This window comes from Coffea arabica, chromosome 10c, assembly GCF_036785885.1.
Source record: "Coffea arabica cultivar ET-39 chromosome 10c, Coffea Arabica ET-39 HiFi, whole genome shotgun sequence".
NCBI classification, from domain to species: Eukaryota; Viridiplantae; Streptophyta; class Magnoliopsida; order Gentianales; family Rubiaceae; genus Coffea; species Coffea arabica.
In genome coordinates, this window is record NC_092329.1 from 48,493,728 (window position 1) to 48,518,421 (window position 24,694).

The window sequence follows — 24,694 nt, forward strand, 5'->3', positions numbered from 1 at the left end:
AATACAAATTTTTTATAAAAAAAAATCTAACGCAATGGTAGAATGTTATTTGTCTTATCATGCAAAGACATGATAATCGCTTCTAATCCTAAATCTCAATGCGCCGACTAATATATCCAACATGTGAAGGCAAATGAGATGGGTGGTGGGTCAAAGTGTGAGACCCGTAGCTGTTAAGGGCATTTCTTATTCACCAGAGGGTATACGAAAGTCATAATTGCTCATGATTCTCAAAATTCAATTCGGCACATGTTGTCAGAAACCCAAATCATAGATTTTGTTTTTCCAACCAAATTATCCAAATTTGGGGTATCCAAACATATCAAGTTTTTAGTCATTAGAAAGTAGCAAACGGATCAGCTATATAAACTTAGATTCGTCCATTATAAGGCCTATCATGTTCGGCTTGCTTAGGGATAAGTAGGGTCGTGAGTCTTTCCTAGTTTAGTTAGAATTTCAATATGTAAACGACTTATAAAAGCTTTGTTTCTTTTCAATGATAGATACGAAATTTATTCCAAAAAATTATCAAGAGAGAAAACTCTCTTTGGCTCTTTGAGCACCCTTGAACACTTTAGAATCTTTTTGAGTGTTCATCCGATTTATCAATCAAGACATCACTATTGATTGTGGCACCAACTACCTTCCTAGGATTTGCTAGTTCGTTTGATTATAGGTTACAATCGTAACAACATTCGCAACCATAGGGATTAGAGGGGTCTGTATAGGAATTTCACTGTCAAAACTTGTGTCAATTACCAAGGTCTGTGGCTTGTTCACTCATGAATTTCATTACAACAATAGGGTACTAAGGTTTTCTGTATCCTTAATTTAAACTGATTATACTTTCTAAGAAAAGTAGGAGAGCACTTAAGAAACTTTTATTTTTGTTCCGGAGAAAAGAAAAGCAAGTTCTTCTTTAATCTCCCCTCATTAAATGGGATGAGTAATTTTATATTGATAGGATTGAGCAATGATGTCCCATTGTGCGATTTTCCATGGTCAAACTATTTTTACTTAGTAAACACTTTTGCACAAATCATAATGCCCTTGATATTCGGTCATATGTCTCGTGACGATGCTTTTCGTCGATCTCAACTACTTGACTTGACGGAAAAGGCCACGACTATGCTCTTTTGTTAGATCGAGGACCAAAATTTTCCTTTTAATTGTTGGAGAACTAAAAGTTGGAGGATGTTTGGGACTTTTTACCCAACTTTAATTTAAAAAAAATGAGAAAAAAAGGTTGGGATTTGGCGCCAATATGTAAATAAAAGACCACAATATATTCTTTCAAGACAATGGTAAAGTGAGAAGATAGTTCTAAATTTTCAGAGCTCCAAACAATGGCAGAGGAAATCTCCTTCATGGAAATCGACGATGACCAGAACAACACCAACACCGCCGCTATTGTCACCACCACGGTGAAAAACAAGGGCAAGAACGTTATCGTCTCCACTGGCACTGGCCCAAAAGCCGCACCTTGGGTCGAAAAGTACCGCCCTCAATCCCTTGCTGACGTCGCCGCTCATCGCGATATAGTTGACACCAGTGAGATTAAGATTCACTTTCCATTATCAAATTCTTTTTCTCTACTTAACGAGAAAATTTTGGAGAAAAAGAACCATTGAGGATTTTTATAATTTTTGCTGCCCTTTCTCTTGTTTTTTCTTTCTTTTTTTTTTTATCCAGATATTAGCTTCTTTGTAGCATTTCATCGAACAGTTTATGGGCATATGACTAGTGTGTGATATCTCGCTATGTATGAAAGAGTGTAGGCTTTGATTACTGTGATTTGCTTAAATTTAGGTGGTGGACACTTCAAGGTTTAAACAATTGGGTATTTGAGTGTGATTTAGGATGCTATTTTTACTCTTGCAGTTGAAAAGATCTCCGCCAACAATTTCTCATTTTGCTTCAAAAGTTTTGCTTTTGCTTTCCTGCACTTGTTTTTATATGGGTAGAGGTGACCTATTATCAAAAGAATGGATTTTTATGGGTGTTTCGTGAAACAGTCGACAAGCTTGCTAGTACTAATAGATTACCACATTTGCTGCTTTATGGGCCACCTGGGACTGGAAAGACATCAACTGTTCTGGCCCTGGCTCGGAAGCTTTATGGGTCACAAATGCATAATATGGTTTTGGAGCTTAATGCATCGGATGATCGAGGCATTGATGTGGTGAGGCAACAGATTCAGGACTTTGCTAGCACTCAAAGCATCTCTTTTGGGTAGGCTTGTGTATCTGTATATACTCTTTTGTACATGTTAATGTTTATATGTAGTCTACGTGAAAGTTCAGAAACATCAAAATTTCTGGGTTGAATTGTTTGAGAATATTTGCATCATTGCGAGTTGTATAGCCTGATCGAAACGCTCTTGTCTGTGCCAAGAAAAGAAAGGGTCAAATTTTCACATGTGGTAGTAATCTTGGTCAAGTTTAAATAGCCTATACTGTGATAGAAGGTGTCCCTGCTTCAAAAGGCCCAATTTTTGTTTTCAATTGAAGCTCTTTCATTTGCGTATCATGAGACTATTAATGCAGGCTGTACTTCTCTTTGCCTGACTCATTGCAAATCCTCAGTTTTCTGCATTTACATCTCATACTCCTACAGCTGCACTTGTCATGATTTGCAGTTGGATTCCAGATTAAACTTCTTACTAGTCTAAGTTGAAAATCAACATGTCTTTGGTAGTCAAATCCTAAATTTGATCCATGCATGTTAATAAACCATGGAAATAGTGTGTACACTTCTTAATCTCTAGAGGAGCTATAATATACCCAATCACTTCTCTTTTGCAGCGTGAAGTTTTCTGTGAAATTGGTGCTGTTGGATGAGGCTGATGCCATGACAAAAGATGCGCAATTTGCTCTTCGTCGAGGCAAGAAGCTATCGATTGTACATTATTTTTCATTTGATTCTTTGGGTCTTAACATCCGTGCTTGTTTTTTCAACAGTGATTGAGAAATATACCAAAAACACCAGATTTGCCTTAATCTGTAATCACGTCAACAAGATTATTCCAGCAGTTCAATCGAGATGTACACGATTCCGCTTTGCTCCACTTGAAACTTATCATGTCAGTGAGCGGCTTAACCATGTTATTAAGGCTGAAGGGTGAGTATAAAATTGTTCAAGGTAATTTTATGCATGTGCAGACTTGGATATTTCTTTCTTGCCCCCTATTCTGGTGTAGTGTTTACTTTGGCATCTTTAATGGTCTTTCAAGTACTTGTCTACTAGTACCTGTGTGTTACTATCTTCTACTTGTGTAACGGGTGATTGGTTGTCTTTAACTTTCATGTGTAAGTGATGGCAATATGATTGGTTTGTGCCTTTTGCACCTGTACGAGTAGTTTTAGTAGTGATTTTCTGTTTATCTTCCTATTGTACAAGAAATGGTTGGAGCACTTGCTGTGCACAATGTAGATATATTTAATAATAAATTGATAAGAAATTACCTTACTTTCTAATGGAAAGTATGGAGAAGGATTTTAATAATTTATATTATGGAATAATTACTCACATAGTTTGCCATCTCACAAGACTTACATTTCATTCTTGCCACATTTCTTCAGGTTCTTCACACTTTTCTCACATTTTTTCCCTTCTATGTTCTCCTAGTCAATGTTCTACTTTGCACCAACAGGGTATTACATTTTTGCTACTGATAATGTGAACGAGTCTTTTTCATGGGTCTCTAACCTATCTTGGTCAGTCACTCTCTAGTGTCATACTGTCTACCTTCAGCACGTGTTTTCTCTGTTGCTCTTTGTTGCCTGCTTCTCTTTATGCCCTTGATTCTCTAATCTTTTCACTCAATTTTGAACATGAAGAAAGCCTATTAAGTTATCTTATTCATAGTTCTTTATTTGTGGCTGTTATACTACTGTTTTCCTTCAGATAACTGGAAGTTGCGAAGTTATATTTCTGAGTCCATGGAGATCCCTTTGGACCAACTGTCAATGGCAGGTCATGTCCTTTAGATTAGTAAGAATGATAAGTTCCAACCAACTGCTGGTCCTATCACAAATAAGAGCATGTACCTGGAGAGGTAAAGCAGGATAGACCTAGCCTCTCTAGGTGCTGCTAATGCCGCAAAACTTTCATATTTGTGTACTTAAAAGCAGGAAATTAAAAAATGGAAGATTTTTTTTTTTTTGAAAAGTCATAATGATGATTAATGACTATAAGGAAATCCATACATTCTTTTGCTATGTTGGCAACTTGACAGCCTTTGCCATTTGTATGAACATACCAATGCAGAATTGTATGTTGTCTCACTAATTGACAGTCACAAGTTGATATAATTTGTGCATACTGGTTTTCATGTAGATAGAATGGATCATAATAGTATGTAGACATTGTGGTTGGTGGTGTCCAAATGGCGTGAATTGATGCCAAGGCAACAGCAATTAGTTTAAGTCCTGAAAAGCCTTTCTCTGTTTGTTGACATACCATGGTGCTGTGCATTTATTTTTATGTTTATTTTGTCAAAAATGTTTGAGTTTTAAGGCTATCTTGAAGTGCTCTGGACTTTGAAAGATGCAACATACTGAGAGTAAATGGATGCAATTTTAATATTTGTTGTATCCTACAATTAGACCAGTTAACATCAGCAGATTAATTTCAAGGTGTCAGCCAGACATGCTCCACAAATTCTGCAGATTTGTTATCTTGTGCTGTCTAACTAGCTTGGAATAGAGAGTGCAAATTTCTCTTTTTACTCCAGAGAGATTTTTTTTTTTTTTTTTTTTTTGGTTTTTGAGAAACATTAATGTTGTGAAAGGATAGTGATAGTAAGTAACAAAAAAAGGGTGTTGAATGCCATTTCAGTTTTTAATTACTGGAATTACTTTTGCTTTAGCTTTCTAAGATAAGGAGTTCCCTGTTTCAGGCTTGATGTAACTGACAGTGGCCTGAAGGCTCTTGTACGGCTTTGCAATGGAGATATGAGAAAGGCTTTGAATATTTTGCAGGTTCTTGTTACCTTTCAATAATTCAGTTGTTTCATTTCCTCAGACACACAGATCTGAATTGTAGGTTGTAAAATTCAAATCTTGCCAGAAATTAAAAAATGAAAAAAAAAAATCAATGTTTTGCCACAAAAGAATTGAGGAACAGCTTATTTCAGCTATTGCCTACTGTGTTTCCTTTTGCTTAAGAAATTTGCATTGCAATTCCTCTTTTTTGCACATTTTCTTGTTCAAAAGCTTCAGCTTGTGGGTTAAAAAAATATGAAATAAAAAACTTCAGTTGGACAGTAAAGTTTTTTTATCAAAGTCGAAATCAACTATATTTCTCTTTGATTCTTGTGTGCTCTGTTAGGTCATGCATGATGATTCTTCACTTCCCAATGCAAGAACTACCTGGTTATGTCTTATTCAAATACCAAATTATAAGTCAGAAGTTATATTAAACTAGAGATCATGTGACATTCAATAATGCTTGTTCAACTCAATGACTGCACAAACAATTATTAGTTTCATTTGCTGCTAGACATATAGAAATAGCAGTGGGCACCATCAGCTCTATGTGCCTCTGTAGTGGATCTGTTTTAAGTAGTTTCTTTGCAATAACATAATCTAATCTAAACTTGTGCCTGATGCATTCTTAAACTAGGTGGATAATTTTGATTTCTCTTATTATTGACTTGCAAGAGTTGTTCTCTAAATTAATGGCATGTAAATTTTTTTCAAAGTCACATTTCTGTTAAGTTTCCTGGTCCGTGCAGTCAACGCATATGGCTTCCCAGCAAATAACTGAAGAAGCTGTGTACTTATGCACTGGGAATCCGTTGCCTAGAGATATCGAGCAGATTTCACACTGGCTCCTGAATGAGCCATTTGCAGTTAGCTGGAGGAGTATCCTTCTGTCTTTGTGTGAAGTCAATTTGCTTTATCAATTACTTTTTCCTTTCAAATGAATTCTTTTCCTGTGTTTGTGACACTTAACTGTGTCCAGAAATTTCTGAGATCAAGACGAGAAAGGGCTTGGCCCTTGTGGATATTATAAGAGAAGTAACCATGTCAGTACTAACCATGTCATTACTTGTATTCTCAGATGTCCACCTAATAGTAAATTTCCTTCGCTAACGTTAAGGCTTGGTTTCCAGGTTTGTTTTTAGGATCAGGTTGCCATCGGATGTTCGAGTTCAGCTGATAAATCAAATGGCTGACATTGAGTATGTATCAACTCTGTTTCAGTTCTGTGAATGTACACCGCATTTTCTAGATTATACAACTTGGTGCTGTGGGTTTCCTTACGTAAACGATTTGCTAAATAGTCTTCATCTCATGAGTCCTGCGTGAATTAGCAACTTCATGTTTCAAGTCCCAATAAAAATAAATTTCAAGTTCACGACTTCAGTTTCTTCTGGTCCTTGAAGCAATCACATGCTAATTTCTGAAGAAAGCACAAAACTAGAGTTAAATGATCCTAAACTGGTACTCATTCAACGTCAATAATGTGCATTCTTTTACCTAAAATTTGAGCCGTGTGGAAAAATTAAACAAATAATAAGAAAAGAGAAAGCTGAACAATCAGGATACTGTATTTGCCAAAAGCTAAGCTAGGAAGGAATAGGTTGGTGGTACTCGGTGTTAGAATACTGATTTTACTGGTATATTAGCCCCCAATTTAAGACTGGAAATCTCTCTTAGAAAGTTCAAGGCATAAATTGTTGAGAAAACAAGTTCTGCTGATCAATTGATAGGGTTCAAAGTATCTTACCATACAATATAACTTCAAACTAGACTATATCCACTTGCAGATGAAGTTCATTGGTTGAGTAGTCTTAATGCAACTTCGGAATGAATGAATCCTCCTAAGCTATGTTAGAAGTGTCTTGGATGCTACCTAGGTACAATAGCAGCAAATATTAATTGGTTTCTATGCTGCTTGCCTTTGACTTTTGTTGTAGTATGTCTTTAAGCAACCTTGTCTTGCAGAATCAATTCATGCTATTTTGGTTTAGACATTGAAATAGAAATTTTATTAACATAGATGCATCACTATCTATTATTTTGGTTGTTTCTTCAAATGGTCTTTTGATGCTCTAGACTACGGTCTTCTTCAAACATTGAACTTTCCCCATCCTTTGAACTATTATATCCTAGCTTTTATCTTACAAAAGAGATGGTGGTGGGGAGGGTAGGACAGAGATTTCAGATGCGACTAGCAGGTAGTGTCTGTCACCAAGGATAGGCATGATGTGGCTTTATAACAAATTCCTTGAGTGGGCTGGAGACCTGGCTTGAAGTAGACTGCTTAAATTGGCACTGTTGTGCCCTGCTATCTTACCAGGCAAACATCCTTGCCATGATTTCTGGGAGTCAAAAAAATAGAAAATGGGCTTCACATTAAGTGGGTCATCTCATTCTCGAGAACAGATTATGTATTCAGCCTCTTTTACTGAATCTTTTGATGGATTGACCGTGGCTGTTGAACTGATGCAAATATTGTTACTCAAATTGCATTTTCGTTCATTGTGCAGGTACAGGTTGAGCTTTGGCTGTAATGATAAACTGCAGCTTGGATCACTTATATCTGCTTTTGCTCAAGCACGATCTGCTGTGGTTGCCGCTGCAAAATAGATATCTTGTGCATCACACCCTCCAATTCTGCATCCAAGTGAGGCTAAACCTCAACTGCTTCTTGTGATTTTGTTGCATAGGCGCTGAATGCAATGAACATGTATAGTCAGGGATATATAGTTAAGCTTCCTCCTTGGATATTTGCAATGAAGGAAATTTTCATCTCATAGAATCTGTCTTTCAGGTGCTACAATTGCTCGTCTGGTTCTCGTGTATCTGTAATGCAAGTACGTGAATTATGCTTTTCTTAGACCATGCAATCCAGAACCATTTAGTGGTGCATTCAACATCTCTTATACTGATTCCAGCACAATTTTAATGGGGAATGGATGACGATGCCTTGAATACCAATTTCTGTTTCTTCTTAAAAAATGCGTCATATACCATCAGCTGGCAGACCCTAAATAGTTTCTTTTTTCTTGTTTCTATTGGTTGAGAATAGAACCGATTTCATCACCTGAACATCGAAATATTTCGAAATACTAACCCTTGTCACTGGCACATAACTACTACGAAGTTCAAACTACTTGCTTTTATGTTCTTAGTTTTAAACCAAAAATGGAGCGTATGCTAAATTAGATGTACTGCTATCGCAATTAGTTAGCCAAGTCAAACTTTCTACTTGAATGTTAAGCAAATAATCCAGGGTTGGTCATTATCGTTAGGCCTCTTATCATTTTTTAAAATTATTATTAGGCCTCTATCACTTTTGTTAGCTTGATCTGGTTCTGAGAAGAGTATGAGATTAAGAAAAATAATTTTAAAAAAAGTGCAAAATCAGTGCTACACTTGTATCTTGATCGAAATGACCTTCCTCAGAGTTTTTATCAGGCTAAGGTTAGAACCCAAAAGAAAGACTTCAACAACATTAGCATGTAAGAGAGTTTTTTTTTTGAAAAACCATCTAAGAGAGTTCATGACACAACATTAGCCTTGAAGAGAAAATAATGCAGTTTAGAACAAACTGGAGACCATATACAGGTGGTATAGAAATTTGACACCTCATTTCTTGCATAATTACATTTGCAACTACTGCTGCTTTTAATTGGAAACATATCTTGGAGTATACAAAAGTGAAGCAAACAGCTGCGACCCCTTTGGCCATGAAAAAGAGCTGTTGAGGTCAAAGTTCATTCCCCTTGCAATTATGCTATTCTTCTGTGAACATACATATAGCAGCATTTACAGGGTTAACTGTACAACAAAACTTACTGCAATATCCAGCGATGATTTCGCCTCCACCCCCCCCCCCCCCCTTCTCTCTCTCTCCCTCCACCCCAACATAATAAAGTCTCTCCGTTTTCTTTGCCTCTAAAAATATTTCAACCATTTGCATTTTTCAAGGTCAGAAATTTACCAGAGCTACCAAAGTGATCATTCTGCCAATATGCATACTCAGTTACTGACCAGCGAACATCCATTTGCATCATGAAAGGTTGCAATATAGCAGTTTCTCCAAAACATGGTTGAAAAGCTTTTCAGGAGCTATTTTGTGTTTAGTCATGTGAGGATGATTTAACTTCTTTCACACAGTTTCATCTGATAACCTATTCGACCAAGTAATCTCAATTTCAATTGTTCGCGAGGAGCCATCTTTGTTGCTATCATGTCTCAGGCTGAATTCACCACTGTATGTCCCTTCACTCACAACTTTGTCAATTTGGATTGTCACCCTCCCTAGAGTTGTCTGAGAAATACACACAATATTCATATCAAAAACCATCACAACACAATTAAAAGAAAGGATTGTGTCTAAAAGGCTGATTACAATCTGCTGGCAGCTATAGCACATTTCAAATGGGTAACTGCAGCACAACTGCAAGAAGTATGGAAGTTTGCCTCAGAAATTAACTCTCACTGCCCTTTTCAAGTGAAAATTAGTTACTGTCCATTCCAAGCAAATATCATGCAGTCATTGCATTATCTGTCACCTTTCTTATTCTTTACAAGTGCTCTTTTTTATTTTCTAAGATTTGTTTATTACAAAGCCATACAGAGGAGCATCCAGCTTACGTGGGATGCACAATTTTAGATATGAATCAGAACTGAAGACAATTACCTTTCCAAATGCACTTTTGCTTTTGCATATTATGTGCAACTTCTGGCCCTTCGGTGGTATATCAAAGGCCCAGGTAAAACTTTCTTTCCATTCTGGACACATGTTGTGGCTCACAACCTGAAATACCAATAGTAACACCATTAGGACAAATGATAGCTCACTCATCGTAAGAAGAACTAAAACATTTTGCTATTTGGCATTTTATAAATCACTGACAGCTGAATGCAAATAAAAGTGGTATGTGGACATATGTTTAACCCCTTTAAAGTTTATCAATAATTTATATTCCTATAAATTGCATTTTTGTATACAGATGTTATGTAAAATTCCTAAAATACTAAGAAACCCTGCTATGCCCATAAAAACAATAAAATTGCTGTATTACCCATAACATGACAAGGGTCATAAAACTCTGTGCATAAATTAATCTATGAAATTTACAAAAGAATCATACAGCATAAGTAACAACTCATGATTAAACTCAGAAAGCTATTGCAAGCTATATAGTACTCTCGTTTGATTGAAAAAGAAAAGACAATTAAATAATCCCCTGTATCACATACAACAGAAAATAAGGATTCGAAGATATGTCAGAAAGCCAGCTATTCCTTTTTAATCAAACCTATTAAAGAAAAACTTGTTACCTTTGTTTGCCTTGCAGGACCATTACCAATGGTTAATCGACAAAAGGCATTTGTACCTCCCATGACTTGCTTTAGGTTTTTTGCACGGTTAATAGTAACAGTTAAACAACCTGGCAATCTATGCAACAGGCTATCAGCTCTATCATGGAAACTTGGCGGGCAAGTTTTCATGAGACTTTGCAGGATTGGTATCGCTTCTGCAGCAATGATTGCTTGGGATTTTGAGACATCTATTGGCATGGTTGACCAGGAATGTTTCAGCAAACACAAGGTGTTTAGAGCAGAATCTTGTGCAGCCTCATTATCAGATTTTAATGCTGCTACCAAATGAGGAATACTAAGTGTAGCTGCTTCAGAAATATGGAGCTTTGGGAAGTTGGTGAATATGACATGCATGGTCCTTAAAACCTCTTCATTAGTACTTGCACTAGCCCACAGTTCTTTCTCCAATGCAGCTGCATATTGACATGTAGTAGATATTAATTTCAGCCAGATACATGAAAAAAATTTGAGGCAAAAAAAGATTCAGTGTTTCAAGAGACCAGGACTTTTAAAGTAAAAGATGCCAGTCAAAGCAGATTCATATTCAAACAACAAGGTTCACTTATAAAACTTAAAAAAACTCCAGATCTTGTGTCATCTTTTTAAATCATCTCTTGCTCCCAAGTCAAACTGACAAGTCACCACTGGTTTCTTAATTGAATAACTGCAATACTAGTTTTTCAAGTGATTGAACCTAGTGCAACCCAGAAAGTTTTTTTTGAAGCTAGATTTAGGAAAATCAATCATGAAGACATATTGGAAGAGGACTAGGTTTTTTAGAACAGAAAAAGAACAGACGTCACCTGTCAATGACCTAATAAGGTCATTTGATACATATTCCTGGAGTGTATGATTTGAAAATAAAAACTTGATCAGCAGAGCTGCCTGCACTGCAATGTCTGAATTTGCAGACAATAGCATTTCCTGAATTACCAATATACCTCCTGCTTCAGCAACAGCTCTTCTATTGGTACGACTATGCATGACAAAGTTTTGTAATGCACAAATCGCCACCATAATCATCTCTTCTGTTGGTTGATCCTCAAGCAAGCTTATTAGTGCTTGACAGGCTGATACAGAACTACTGGCTCTGGCAAGTCCTTCATGCTGGGAGAGATCACCAAGAGCAAGAGCTGCAAGAAGCCTACCAGACTGTGACCGAGTTTGTGGATCCAGTAAATACTGTGCTAGGGGTGCTATAGCGTATTTAGATACCTTCATCTCTCGTACTCGTGCATTATTAAATAAAGCTTCAATCAGTTTTCCTGAGGCTTCTTCACATTGATGAGATCTTAACAGATCTAGTAGAGGATCTACAGCACCAGCTTCGACCATGAGTTCAGCACTTGCAGCATCAGTCTTTTCTTGAACAATCAGTGCATCAAGAGCAAGTTTAACTGTGCCCTCTTGTACCGAGTGCAACATTTTCACAAGAACCACCAGTGGAACTTTGAAGTAATAGTCTGGATTACAGCGCAGAACATTAGAGAGAACCAGAGCTGCTGATTCCAGTAATGTGTCAGATGGTTCGGGTTCATCTTGAATAATAACCCTCGCAAGCTCAAAAATACCACCAGCATCAGCAACAGCCTCTGGCCAGCTTAAAGAGATACTTTCCAAGGCCTTTATTGCAGTTTGCTGCAAGCTTAATATTCCGATCCCTGCAAGTTGTACAAGGGGCACAATAGCATTTTTTGTTGTTATATCTTGCTTAAAATGCTCTTGTTCAAGCAGATGGGAGAGCAATTCTGTCCCAAGCTGCTGGATAGCTTGAGATGGGGATTCCAGAAATGTAATCAGAGGCTCGATGATTTGGCTGGGGGTAAGTTTTAAGGTTGCAAGGCTTTGCGGCTTCTCTAATATATTAACCAGTGCTTGCAGCGCACTGTGTTGTCCCCAAAGGTTGAAGTCTGCCCGAAGCAACAACAAGAACAGAGGTTCTACAATTTTTGCGGCAGCTGAGCTTTTTGAAATTGCACTACTATTTGTCAGTATACGGAAAAGTTCTGCTATTGTTGAGCACAGGGTACTAGGTGCAGTAGGGAGTAGCGCAAGACAACTATCAATGATGCCAGCTTTGACCATATCCAACTTGCGAGGAGTTCGGTCTTTCCCCAACTTGATGAGAGTACAAATGCTCGCTTCAATCAGCCGATGGTTTGATCCAGAAATCAAGTGAACGAGAAGATCAACAACATCATAAGCAGATACAAGCTCCACTAGCTGTTCGTCATCCAACAATTTTTCAAAAGCACAAATACCAGCTTCCATAGCTGAATCTGTTCCTGACTCTATCAATGACAAAAGTGGCTTTAAGAATTCAGCTGCTATTTGCATTTCTCTGAATTTTGCATTAGAAAAAAACACAGAGCAGAGTTCTGCAGCATTACTCTTCAATTCCAAAGAAGAAGAGGAAACAAGAATTTTGTGTAGATTGTCAAGAGGATTTTCTTCAGTTTCGGCACTTAAAACTGCTTTTGAATTATTTCCCGAAGTCAACTTAATCAAAGCACTAAAAGCTGCTTGTTGCTCACTCCCAGATGCAGAACCAAGCATATCCAACAAAGGCTGAAATGCTTGTGAAGCTGTTTCAGAATTTCTGATATGTTCAGCATCAAAAAGTTCATCTAGAGCCCTAGCAGCACTCAGTCTTGCACTTCTTGAACCTAAATGAAGAACAGCAACAAGTTGGTGTGTGCAACTAATAGTTGCTTCATATTGAAGAAGATCGGGGTTGCTGAAGAGTATTCTCAACAATTCAGATATTGTAGCCTCAGTTAGGTCCTGAGGACTCAAAGACAGGTATCTACTCAGGGCATCCAATGCTCCAGCTTCTGCCATAATTAACTTGTTTGCATCATTTCCATCAGCAATTCGAGTCAGGAGCTGAACAGCCACTGGAGGTGCACCAGGCCTATCTGGCATCGGTCTCAAAAGATCTACAAGTAGAGGAATATTCTTACGTGCAGTAGAACCAATTCTTACATCTTCAATCTCGAAAAGGAGTTCAAGAACAACTTCATCAGGATTTCTGACAAGAGAAAATTCATCTGATAATGCAACAAGATTTGGGATATCAGATTCTATATGACCAACTAGGGTTATTAACCCAGCAACTGCACCAGAGTTTGCAACTGCAAGATTTAATCCCTTGTTTCCATGGGAAACAAGACTAGCCATTGCCTGGGCAGCAAAGAATCTGTCGATAACTTCCTCAGACTTCAGTAAAAGTGTAAGCGAGGGGATGAGATGCATGGCTGCTGGGGATAATACAACATTGGCATCCTGGAACAAGATTGCCACAAGCAAGGAACTAATCCATATGCCCTCTGTATCCTGGAATTCTGCCTGAAGTGCACAAGCATGCAAAATTACACAAAGAAAGCTCAAACCAGTCACATATATGCCTGATTAAACATGAGGAAAACTACAAGAGAGCAACAGTAGGAAACCTCCAATAAACAATCTTTCCGAATTTAATGTTCATTGTACAAACATTTTGAGGCATCCAATTAAACCAACACAATGGGTGTGTGCTTGAGGAAAAACCAAACCATAGGAACTTTAAAGAAAATATTTAACAGTCAACTGGACCTCAGGCTGAGGTGAAATGGGCTTAAAAAAATGTTCTTTCACTGTATGTGTGTCCATCGAACACCAGTGAAAGCTAGAACTGGAATTGACTCCACGTTTTCTTCATGCATCCGGGTCATGATGTTATCCAAGAAAAGGAACCCAACTCGAATGAAAAATGCATGCAATATTAACTATGAGCTGGGAGTAAGCCTCCACATATAATACTAGATTCACAATTGGAAGAAGGCAATACAAGTGCTCATGGTCATCAAACTTCTAGTCAACCAGAAAGTCATTGGATAAATTAAGGAAATCCATGTCTAGTAAAATGAAGGATTGAATAAATGAAAATTAATAAACCAAGGCTTAAATATGAAATGTGTCTGTTGGCATCTAACTAGATAGTTAAATACTCAGATCTCATTTGATAGGTCTTTAGTTCATGCAATGTATGTGAGCACAATATAAGAACCCTATGGAATAATTGAAACTATCTCACCATACCTGTGAATTACTAATATAAACTGCAAGCTTCTCAGAAAGGACATCAAGTCCCCCAGCCTCAAAAACTGTTAATTTGTTCTTCACATGAAATGAAGATATTATTGCTAGCAACCACAGAGCAATAGTGCCTCCTAAGACAGTTGCTGGATCAGGAATCTCAAATTCGTTTACTTCTCTGAAAGCAGTTCTTTCACTGAAACCTCGGGGTGTTCTAACTTCGATTTCTAGAGAACTGCAACTGGAATTTTGTTTCATCAAATCTACTAGAGAATATATAAGAGCTTTCAAGTATCCATATGCATCAAGTATATCCATTAACTGAACTCTGTGCTCCTTGGCTGCACAAATGAGTAAGGCTGCTCCCCCGACTTTGACTTCAAGACTAGTTGAGTTCATTATTCTGTTTGCCAATGCACTGATAGATTCTAACTGTGTCATCAAGGAATCACTTAGCACTGTTGGTTGATCCCTGCAAAGCCTTGAGAGAATTTCTATCACTTTGTCTTGCACCTGGGGTGGTCCCATAGACAGGCACTTTACCAGTGCCTCCAAAGCTGCAGGAATGTCAGGAAGGGCAGACCACAGTGGATAACTGAAGTTCATACCTTGCTTTGTCCTTGCCAATAGTGAAACAAGATCTAAAGCATCATTTACATCATTCCCATCCATATCCATTTCATTCAAAGCATCAAGAACTGCAAGAACCGCAAACCGACACTGAGCGCTACTAGTTAGTACATCACCTAATGGAAAGTGTTTTAACAATTGATGAAGGGCACGTGAAGCATTTTTCTTCCCATCTGGTGATCCTTCTCCTAAAACTCTTGTCAAAGCTGAAACAACATCTTCTGCCAGTGCCTCAGCTGCTATCTGGGTGTCTGACAACAAATTGGCCAATGCAGCTACTGCAGTCTCTGCAGAATCAATTGACGACGTTTTTGCCATTTTAATCAAAGGTTTGACATCCCCTTCTGCAATATAAGACTTTTGTTTTGAAGAATTAGTCTTTGTGGGGCAAGACAAAGCACCCAAGGCACGAGCTGACTGTGTTGCAATACCATGAGTCTTACTAGTCAAAAGCTTCATGCAATGGTCTATTACTTCATCTGTTGCAAAATTGTCACAAATATCATGACGGGTAGTGAACAAGTCAGCCAGAACAGATGCTGCATGTTCTTGGGTTTTCTCATTTGAGGAATTGAGAGCCTGCACTAGTGATCTCAGCCCCTTATTAGCAGCAGCACCAATTTGCACAAGGTCACTGTGTGAAGCCATGGCAAGCACATGACCCAAAACCTTAATTACGTGGGCCTTTGAGCTTGGCGAGTCACCCAAGAGTAAAACCAGTAATTGGTTGATGATTGATGAATCAGGAACTCGAATAAGCTTTGTCAGGACCTTAGCAGAGGCTTTCTGTCCCTCGGATCCACCATTTTTTAGAAGCCACAGAAATGCTGGTATGGCATCAGCACTTTCAACACAATTAAGAATGTCCTCACTATGACAGCACAAATTCCATAATATATATGCTGCATCTTCCCTAGCCTTCTGAGATCCCATTTCTAACAATTGGACAAGAGGTGGAATGCCACCAGCTGCAGTGATTGCCCATTTGCTGTCATCAACTTGATCAGTCAGGATTCTTAGAAATTCAACTGCATACTCTTGATGCTGTTCACTCGACAGACCCAAGAATGACATCAATAACTGAATTCCTTCTCTCTTTCCAATAGCTTCCCAGATGCCAACATTATCACAGCAGAAGCGTATTAGAGAAAGTATCAGAGACTCTTGTGCATCACCAAAAGCCATCGTTATAAGCCCAATTAGCACCTTCTTTGCCACCGGTTGACTAATTGTTTTTGATAGATGAGAATTTCCATACATGCTAGCCATGGCCTCAAAAAGTCGCTCCTGGACCAGCTTGTTATCACGTGGTTTTAATAGTGTTACTAAGCTGTTCTCAATCTTGGTTGCATCAAATGTTTCCTCCTCAGCATCCTGCTCAAAAACCATGAGAGAATAAGCAAGTGCTCCAATTATATCAGCAACTGGAGCAGCCAAGCGTGGAGACTTCGAGAGCTCTCCAAGATAAAGTATTAGAGCTGACATCCCTCCGCATATATTTGCCAAGGCTTTTGTTGCATGCCGCTGAAGATCCTGTCCTCCCTCTCCTTGCATTCCTTCCTTAGAAGGAGCAACAACAGCCCCAATCAGTACTGGAATTCCCTGAGCCTCGACAATAGATTTCTTAGCACTTGCTGATTTGGAAGAAAGAGCCTCCAGAGCATCAGCTGCATTGGCACGCACAGTAACATCATTTTGTTGATCCAAGAGTTTAAGCAAAGCGTTAACTGCTCCAGAATTAATTACTTTAGGAATGCTATCACTAAAAGCAAGGACTACACGGGCCAAGAGAGAAGCAGCATTAGATTGAGTCACAGTATTGTCTGAAGATAGAAGCCTCACAATGGTGTCCACTCCACCAGCCTCCAGCGTTGCAGTCCAATAACCATCTTTGTCTCCACAAAGATTTCTCAAAGCCCCTGTGACAAAGCCTTCTACCACTTTGTCCTGCTTTCTTTTGGGATTTAGTTGCTCCCATAAAGTGGGCACTACCCCTTCTGTGACAAATATTTTCATGCCAACATGATCATCTGAAAGTCCAACAGCTGAAACAGCATATACTGCCTCTGCAGCTGCCTTCCTTGCTTCAATTGATTCTGACTTTAAAATTGTTAATAAAGGAGGGACACAACCACCTAGGAGTACCTTCACTCGTAAATCTTCATCTCTGCACATCACACTTAAAGTAGCGGCTACGTTAGTTTTTGCCAAAACAGTGCCAGTTCTAAGAAGGGATATAAACAATGGCATTGCTTGGGCGTGAGATCCAATAAGAGCCCGGGCTTCCTTTCTAGCTTTACATATACCAAGCAAGTTGGCTGTAATGAGCTCCTTCTCAGGTGGTGATGACTTGTTTGCATGTAGCTGCTCAATAAATTTAGCCACTCTAGACATTGTCCTTTCTGGATCATCCAATTCTGCAGCTCCATTTGAATCCCTGGGCACAAAGAACAGGTTCATTCATTAGAATAAAGCATGCTTATGTGCAAGAGCCTCTAGAAGAACAAGTCTCTAGATCAAAAACACTCAATACGACACAATGTGTTCTTGCTATATTTAATCAAACTGTTACTTAATAGTTACGGTGATAGGAAACTTACAGAACCAGTATAGCTTATAGACTTGCAAAAGAGGAAGATGAGATTAACACAAACTGAGAAGAGTAAAGAGAGTAGCACTGACCTTCTAGAATGACAAGAAGATGAAGCATTTTTAACCCTGGATTTAGGGGATGAAGACTTTGACATTTGCAAGCAGACTCCAGTTTCACCACCCTTCTTGGCCTCCTGAAGTGTGAATAATTCAGCTCTACCCAACATCATATAGACCCCAAAAATAAACGAATGCAATAATTCCACACAGGCAAACAAACCCAAAAATACAATTCCAGAAATTAAATGCCATCATTTATTCATATAAAAGCTGAAATATAGATTACACAGCCTTTATTTTCCAAGAACATAAGAATTTCTCGCTTTTTTTTTAAGAAAAAGATGCAATTTCATACGGATTAAGACTTCAAATCCACACAAAAACCATTTTCAATTTCCGGAAGTTAAAACAAATTAAAAAACCCGAGAAACGTTCACTAACCATAAAGCCTTCCAAATTGTGATCATAACAAATACAAATCCAAAATGCGCAAAGAATGGAAGGTTAAAAAAAAATCTGAAAAAACAGAACATTAGAGATTTACCTTGGCATAGAAGTTTGATGAATACAGCTCAAACAATCCCTTCTTTAGCTCTCAAAACTTCAAACTTTACCACCACCATTAATAAAAAAAAAAAAAAATGCCCTGAATTTTTCTCCTGCAGCCTATCAAATCTGCGCCAAAGGAATGACGGTGGTTATAAACAGTTGTTTCTGTACAATAATTGGAGGCAAATGCTACCACCAAACCCAACCTAAAATTCTGCACCAACAATCAAAATAACCATTAAAGATCACAATTAAACCATGCCCCAGATCTTTATTTTCACATAACTCCATGTGGGTCTCAACATATTTGCAGTTTTGCACGTTAAAAATGCCATCTTTGTTGTAATATGTGCATGACTGTGTGTAGTGTGTGTGTGTTTTCGGTGTAAATTGGAATCACTCGGTGCTTTAAATTAAAATATGGAATAAGTTAATGACAAGTAGAAATGGTTTTGACCCAAAAGAAACAACAGAGATCGGATCCTTGAGGACTGTTTGGTAAAGTTTGTTCCCTTTAAAGAAAAAGGAAAAAATGATATAATATTTAAATAATTCAGAAGACAGAGTTGTTCACTAATTGAGGTTTAATGGTTTAATTAGAGAAACACCCAGAAGGAGAGAAGGAGATGTACCCTGCAATGTTTACTGTATTAGAAGAAGAACAACGTTAATGATGGAGGAAATGCAGGGACAGGGAGGGGGGAAAGAAAGTGAGAGAAAAGGAAAAGAAATGAAAAAGGACCTTCTTTTCCCTGTCTCTTCAAAAATTACATTTTTGCTCTTTTGGGAGGTTTTAGAATTAGTAATGCTTTGGCTTTTTCTTTTTTTTTTTCCCCTCTTTCTACCAAAAAAGGAGTAAAAGACACATCTTTCCTTCCACTTTGCGCCTTGAGATCAAGAAAATACGCATTTGAAGGTGACAGTTATGTCCCTAGAAAATTCTTCCAAAAAATTTTGTGTATCTAGACAAAATGTTATGTTGACTCCAACGGTAAAAGTTTTATCCACAAATGGGATTGGATAAGATTTTTCTTTTTCTTTTTTTGGTTTCACGGTTATTTGTTGCAAACTCTGAGGGGTGCTTGTTTCACATATTGGAATCAGAAATGGAAATAGAATCATAGACTCTGATTTTGGAATTAAACTTTTCATTTCAATATTTAGCTTAGTTCACATATTGGAATTAGCATCATTCCAACTCCTGATACTTGATTTGATGAGTGTTTCGGAATTAAATGCAATTAAATTTCAAATTTACCCATGATATAACAATTCTTATAAAACAAATGAATAATTTGCAGAAACTGGTAGTTTTGTATTTAACAAAAATATGAGACTTTGTAGATTTTGAAGTTTAAGGAAGGGATATTTGAAATTTAATAATAGTTATATAACTTTCAAAACAAACAAATTCATTCTAAATTTTTTTTTTGGGATAATTTCATAAACCAAATTACGGTCACTTTCACAAAAGTCATATTTTTCCATAAAAGACTAGCTCTTTATGCATTTCCTCTATTATAAGAATAGAGTACCCATTTTTTCATAAATAAATTTATTTATAGGATAAAATAAAAATAAGACAATTTTCCAATAAAACATTAGCTCTTTATAGCTTTCCTCCATTATAAGAACAGAGTATCCATTTTTCCATAAACAAATATATTTATTGGATAAAATAAAAATAAATTCGTTCTCCAATAAAACACCAGTACTTTATAGTTTTAGAATGAAGGATTACAATGTCGCTGTCTCTATCACCATCAACTTTTGACTCCCTACTTCTTCCATCCCACCCAACACCAGAATGAAAAAGATTTCACAAAAGATCAAACCTTACATGAAATGATCAACTATAAAGCTTTATTAATATGTCAACCGCAACTAGGTTCAAATGCTATACTGAGCAGGTTCTTAATATACAAAAAACAATTCGTACTAAAATCTCACAATTAATTCGCAGCAAGTCATCATTCCTGCACTGAACAAGACCCCTGAAGCGAAGATCTTTGGGTTGAGGTTCTTAATATACAAAGAATAATTCATACTAAAATCTCACAATTAATTCATAGTAAGTCATTTTTCTTACACTGAACAAGACCCCTGAAGCGAAAATCACAAACCCTTGGATTTGGGTTGTGGGTTTTCTTCAACTTTTTTTTAGAGATCTTTCTGGTGGAGATCTTGTTGAACAATTTGCCCACTGAAGATATTTGCCTACTATTAATCCATTTAGATCTACTTTAGATCTTTCTTTTTTCAAGACATTTTGGATTAATGAAGAAAAAGAGATAGGAAATCTGATGAAGAAGAAGAACATAAGGTGCGGCGTGTGATGGAAAGAAAGAGAGGGTAGATCCGTCATAAATGTTGTCTGAGGGAATAAGTTGAGGATTTTGTCCAAAACCTCCCAATTTGCTCGGGAATGGGATAACTCCGATTTTTTAGAAATGATTCCAAAATTTGCATTCGAATAAACTTAACCCAAGCATCAAATAAGGGATTTACTCTTTTCTATGATTTCCAAACCCTTTAACCAAGCAGTCTCTTATTTTTAATAGAATAACAGAACAATGCAAAACTCATATGTGATTAGAGTTGTAAACGAACTGAAACGAACCGAGTATCTCATGTTTGAACTCTATTCGTTAAGTGATTCGAACTTCATTCGTGTTCGTTCGTTAACTTTCGAACTCTAAACCTGTGTTCGTGTTCGTGTTCGGCTCGTTTAACATAAATGAGCCGTTCGTGAACACGCTAGAAAAGTTCGAATCCAAATTATTTTAGGCATTAAATATGTCACACAAATCATTAATCATCCTAAAAAATAATTAAAAGACTAAATGACTAAATTTCATTATTCATTAACTGCATAACCAACATTAACATAGAAACAACAAATAATACAAAGTAATTTGTCCTTGAAATGTAAAAATTCAGCCATAAGACAAGTACAAATTTGCTCCACTTCACAATTTGACTACTACTACATCCACTTCATCTATCCATTTGAATCCATCAGCCACGGCAAAGAAAATGAAGTAATTGGACCAAATTCATTGTAGTTGAAAAGAGCTAGGTGGACCAAGGCATTCGAATTTTTTTCCCCAAGACTCTGCAAAGAATAGAATAATAATCAACTACAAAAGTTTTCAATCAATTTTAAAAATATCAATCAAAAGGAACTAGACATCATACACGCATATAGAGGAATTAAGAATGACAAACATTGAAAATTTCCACACAACCAACTGAAGACTGAAACATTGATTTAGCAGCTTGAAGCTCAAAAGCATGGAAATGGAAGGAAAAAAAAATGCTTTGCTGCTTGCTGCTACTGCCTTGATGTCTTAAATCATCATGCCCCAGTTTTGACTGATTAATGAATGTGTCTTGATGAAAGTAAAAAAAGGAAATGATATGCACAAGAAATATTACATTATTCCAAGATTTCGAGTATTAGATGCCAGAAGACGAAACTACAGTTGAAGACATCAAGTGAGGGACAAATTGGCTAGCGTTAGTGCTAAAACTTTGACCCCTTCAAGCTTGCAATCAAATTCGATCTAATGAATTCAAAAAATTCCAGATTGAAAAACACAAATTCATAGATCTGTGAAAAATCATACCGAATCAAAAGAGGGAGGCATGCGATCTCCGAAGTCAGCCAGCGACCAAAGATGTTGATTGGGGCAATTGAAACTCCGGTCTCTCTCAGCAGCAGACAAGTACCATTAACAATCGAAAACTTGAAACCACAAAGGAGAAGACCAACTTGGGCTCCACCCCCAAACCCAATGTCCAATTTTAAAAGAGAAAGAAAATCTAACTAGCTTATGTGATAGGAGATTTGGACGGTAGAAAGTCTAGAACAGCAGTGGCCAACGGCAATAGGGAATGAAAACAAAAGTAAGGGGAAAGTTTTAGAATTTCTTATGAGTAACCCTAAAATTTATCAAATGACAATTATGTCCTTATTGTGACGCCCCGAAAAAAAAGAGTTTGAGAACCCGGAAATTTTCTAATTTTCTAGGGTTTATTTTTTTTTAACGCCCGCCTTTTCTACATTTTCTTGATTAGAAAAATTCCCCAGATAAAGTTTATGAGCAAAAATAGTTTTAAAATGATTTTTCTAGCATCGGTTAGTTTTTGAGAAATTAAAAGCGTATTTTGAACGTGGGACCCGCAAGTGCGGTAAATGTAATATATTTTTGATAACTTGTTGGAGTTTTGTGCTAAGTGATATTTTTCTACAAGGTGTTAAGAGATATTTATGGATTGGTGTGAGAGGGAACAAAGAGATAGAGATTCTTTATTTAAGTGACAAGTGTCACTTGGCTATTGGTTGGACCATTTGACTACTATTGCATGTCTTACCAAGTGACTTAAATATCTTAAAAATTCACCAAAAATCCCTCATTCTTCTCTTCCTCTTGGCCGAATGTCTTGTTCAAAGAAAGAAAGAAAACTCTCTCAAATTTCAAGCTCTAATCTTGCCCAATCTTTCAATTAAACCGATTAATCTTCCAATTACTCCATAAAACCTTTTAGTTTGGTGGAGTTGAGCTTGGTTGTGAAGTTGTTTGAGAAGCTAAGGTGACAAGTAGCTCTCCTTCTTGGTTTTGCTAAGGTGAGTGGTGGATGAACACCTCTCCTTCCTCTAATGATGTTCAAATCATGTTTGGTGGTTGTATAAGATGCAAATTTATGGATTAAATCTTGATTTTGGTTGAATTGATGAAGTTTTATTATTATTGGGGATTTTTTTCTGTTTTCATATGAACATGCTTGTGGCACTATATATGATGATTGGAAATGATGTTTAAGGGGTCTATGAGGTGGAAAAAGTGATTAATTGCAATCAATTTCTGTTTTGGAAGAAATTTCAGAAAATCAGGGTTTTGTGATGAACATTCTGTCCGAATTTTTAGGTCCTAGATAGAGGCCGAATTGGCCTTTGTTTAAAACATGAAAGTTGTAGGGAATGACATTTTAAAGGTGTCTACAAAATTTCAGGTCAATCGGAGTAGTGTGGAAGGAGAAAAGTCGAAATTACTATTGCTGTTCTGGTTTTACTCGAAATTGAGAAGTGCGTCTGTAATTGGTTGTTTTGGCTGGGAATGCTTTGGAATTGGTTGTTGCGGTCTTCTGATGTATTGTAGCCCTGTTTCTTAGCTTTCAGCTGGTTTTGGAATTTCTGGATTTGGACTTGGATAGCCTGATTTATGATGTTTCCGCTAGAATGCGTTCTGTGAATATGTTTTTGTCATTCTGGTATAGTTTCTTGCATTTTTGATCTTGTTACACTCGAAACTGGGTTGAGTGATCTTCTGCAATATTGTAGCCCTATCTCTTAGTTTCGAAACGGTGTACCTTGCACCTTCATCCGACAATCGTAGTGCCTTTGGTACCATTACCGCAAAATGACATCAAAACCTGTTTTTCTGGTTTTGAGCTTAACTTTCATTTCCGGACTTTTCCCTAGCTTGACTTGTCTTTGTACTTCTTGGAGTTTGCTGAATGGCTATTGGATGAACTTGTTGTTGTGTGTGTACCTTTGGGTTTGAATGAGAAGAATAATGAAGCCATGATGGCTGGAAAAGTTAGCAAATGTAGGGGAAGTGCTGTCCGAACTTTTAAAGGACTTGTTTGCATTGAGTTTGTGATCTAAGACTTGGATTTGAGCAAGGCAATGTTATATGATGGATGATTTCTGAGCCATGGAGGTGAGTGACCCTAAACTGTTTCCAAAGTTACTTTTGAAATGTTCCTTGCATTGTTTCTTTGGTTTGCATATCATGTGTGCGCGCATACGAGTTCTTGACATGGTTTGGCTTTAATGAGTTCTTGAGGAGTCTTGTGCTGGACACCAACGTCTCCACCACTTTCGTGAGTTTGTGATATGATCTGGAGCACCGATGCTGCTCCCCTTTAATGTTTATGGTTTCGTGATCTGTTTGAGCGTTGGGTGTTTAGTTTCAATGATTTCACTGGCTCACGAGAGCAAAAATACGTGCATTTGATACTTGAATCATGACATCATCGAAATGAATTATTGTGAAAGATATTTGATTACTGGTTTTATTTGGTTACTCGCTGAGCTTCTAACTTACCCCAAAAATATTTTATTCCCCTCCACAGGGCTCAAGGCGAAGGCAGGACTTGTTGTGCTTATTCCTGTGAATGGATGGATTATCTCGTGTATGGTTTGAATTTGGATTTCCTTTTGTGTAATAGTTATTATTAGGGATTGTAATGAATGTTTGGAATCGATTGGATGTATACATACGTTCCACGCTTGGAATTAGTTTCCGCTTCGTTTTGTTTATATGTAAATATTCGAGATTTACATTGTAATATTTGAGGTTTATTCTTGTAATATATTTGAGGATTGTAGTGAACGACTGAGTCCCGGCGAGAGCTGGGCAGGCGGCCCGCCGAAC

General features: G+C 37.4%; 2 protein-coding genes and 1 long non-coding RNA gene across 6 annotated transcripts; 1 reads left to right on the top strand and 2 right to left on the bottom strand.

Annotated features, from left to right (window-relative positions):
* The first annotated feature begins 1,076 nt into the window (after nt 1-1,076).
* On the top strand, nt 1,077-7,880 carry LOC113714155 (replication factor C subunit 3). 2 transcript variants are annotated; one of them, XM_072069597.1, is made up of 10 exons: nt 1,077-1,551; nt 2,016-2,232; nt 2,805-2,884; nt 2,961-3,120; nt 4,901-4,982; nt 5,738-5,867; nt 5,968-6,031; nt 6,119-6,187; nt 7,499-7,635; nt 7,783-7,880. In XM_072069597.1, the coding sequence occupies exons 1-9, from the start codon at nt 1,347-1,349 to the stop codon at nt 7,596-7,598; spliced, it is 1,107 nt and encodes a 368-aa protein (XP_071925698.1). In that variant the 5' UTR covers nt 1,077-1,346; the 3' UTR covers nt 7,599-7,635; nt 7,783-7,880. The 2 variants fall into 2 exon arrangements, with proteins under 2 accessions (XP_071925698.1, XP_071925697.1); XM_072069596.1 differs by having other exon boundaries at nt 1,079-1,551; nt 7,499-7,880.
* Nucleotides 7,881-8,580: 700 nt separating this feature from the next.
* Nucleotides 8,581-19,038, bottom strand: LOC113711797 (protein CELLULOSE SYNTHASE INTERACTIVE 3). 3 transcript variants are annotated; one of them, XM_027235001.2, is made up of 8 exons: nt 18,884-19,038; nt 18,247-18,377; nt 17,733-17,836; nt 14,424-17,487; nt 11,147-13,691; nt 10,302-10,756; nt 9,658-9,774; nt 8,581-9,285 (listed from the first exon to the last, which is right to left on the bottom strand). In XM_027235001.2, the coding sequence occupies exons 3-8, from the start codon at nt 17,795-17,797 to the stop codon at nt 9,124-9,126; spliced, it is 6,408 nt and encodes a 2,135-aa protein (XP_027090802.2). In that variant the 5' UTR covers nt 17,798-17,836; nt 18,247-18,377; nt 18,884-19,038; the 3' UTR covers nt 8,581-9,123. The 3 variants fall into 3 exon arrangements, with proteins under 3 accessions (XP_027090802.2, XP_027090801.2, XP_071925696.1); XM_027235000.2 differs by having other exon boundaries at nt 18,247-18,465; nt 18,884-19,010; XM_072069595.1 differs by lacking the exons at nt 17,733-17,836; nt 18,247-18,377; nt 18,884-19,038 and having other exon boundaries at nt 14,424-16,717; nt 16,893-17,162.
* A 2,044-nt stretch (nt 19,039-21,082) lies between these two features.
* Nucleotides 21,083-22,135, bottom strand: LOC140015600 (uncharacterized). Its single transcript, XR_011822242.1, has 2 exons — nt 21,881-22,135; nt 21,083-21,366 (listed from the first exon to the last, which is right to left on the bottom strand). It is a non-coding gene; the product is annotated as an uncharacterized lncRNA (long non-coding RNA).
* Nucleotides 22,136-24,694: the final 2,559 nt, after the last annotated feature.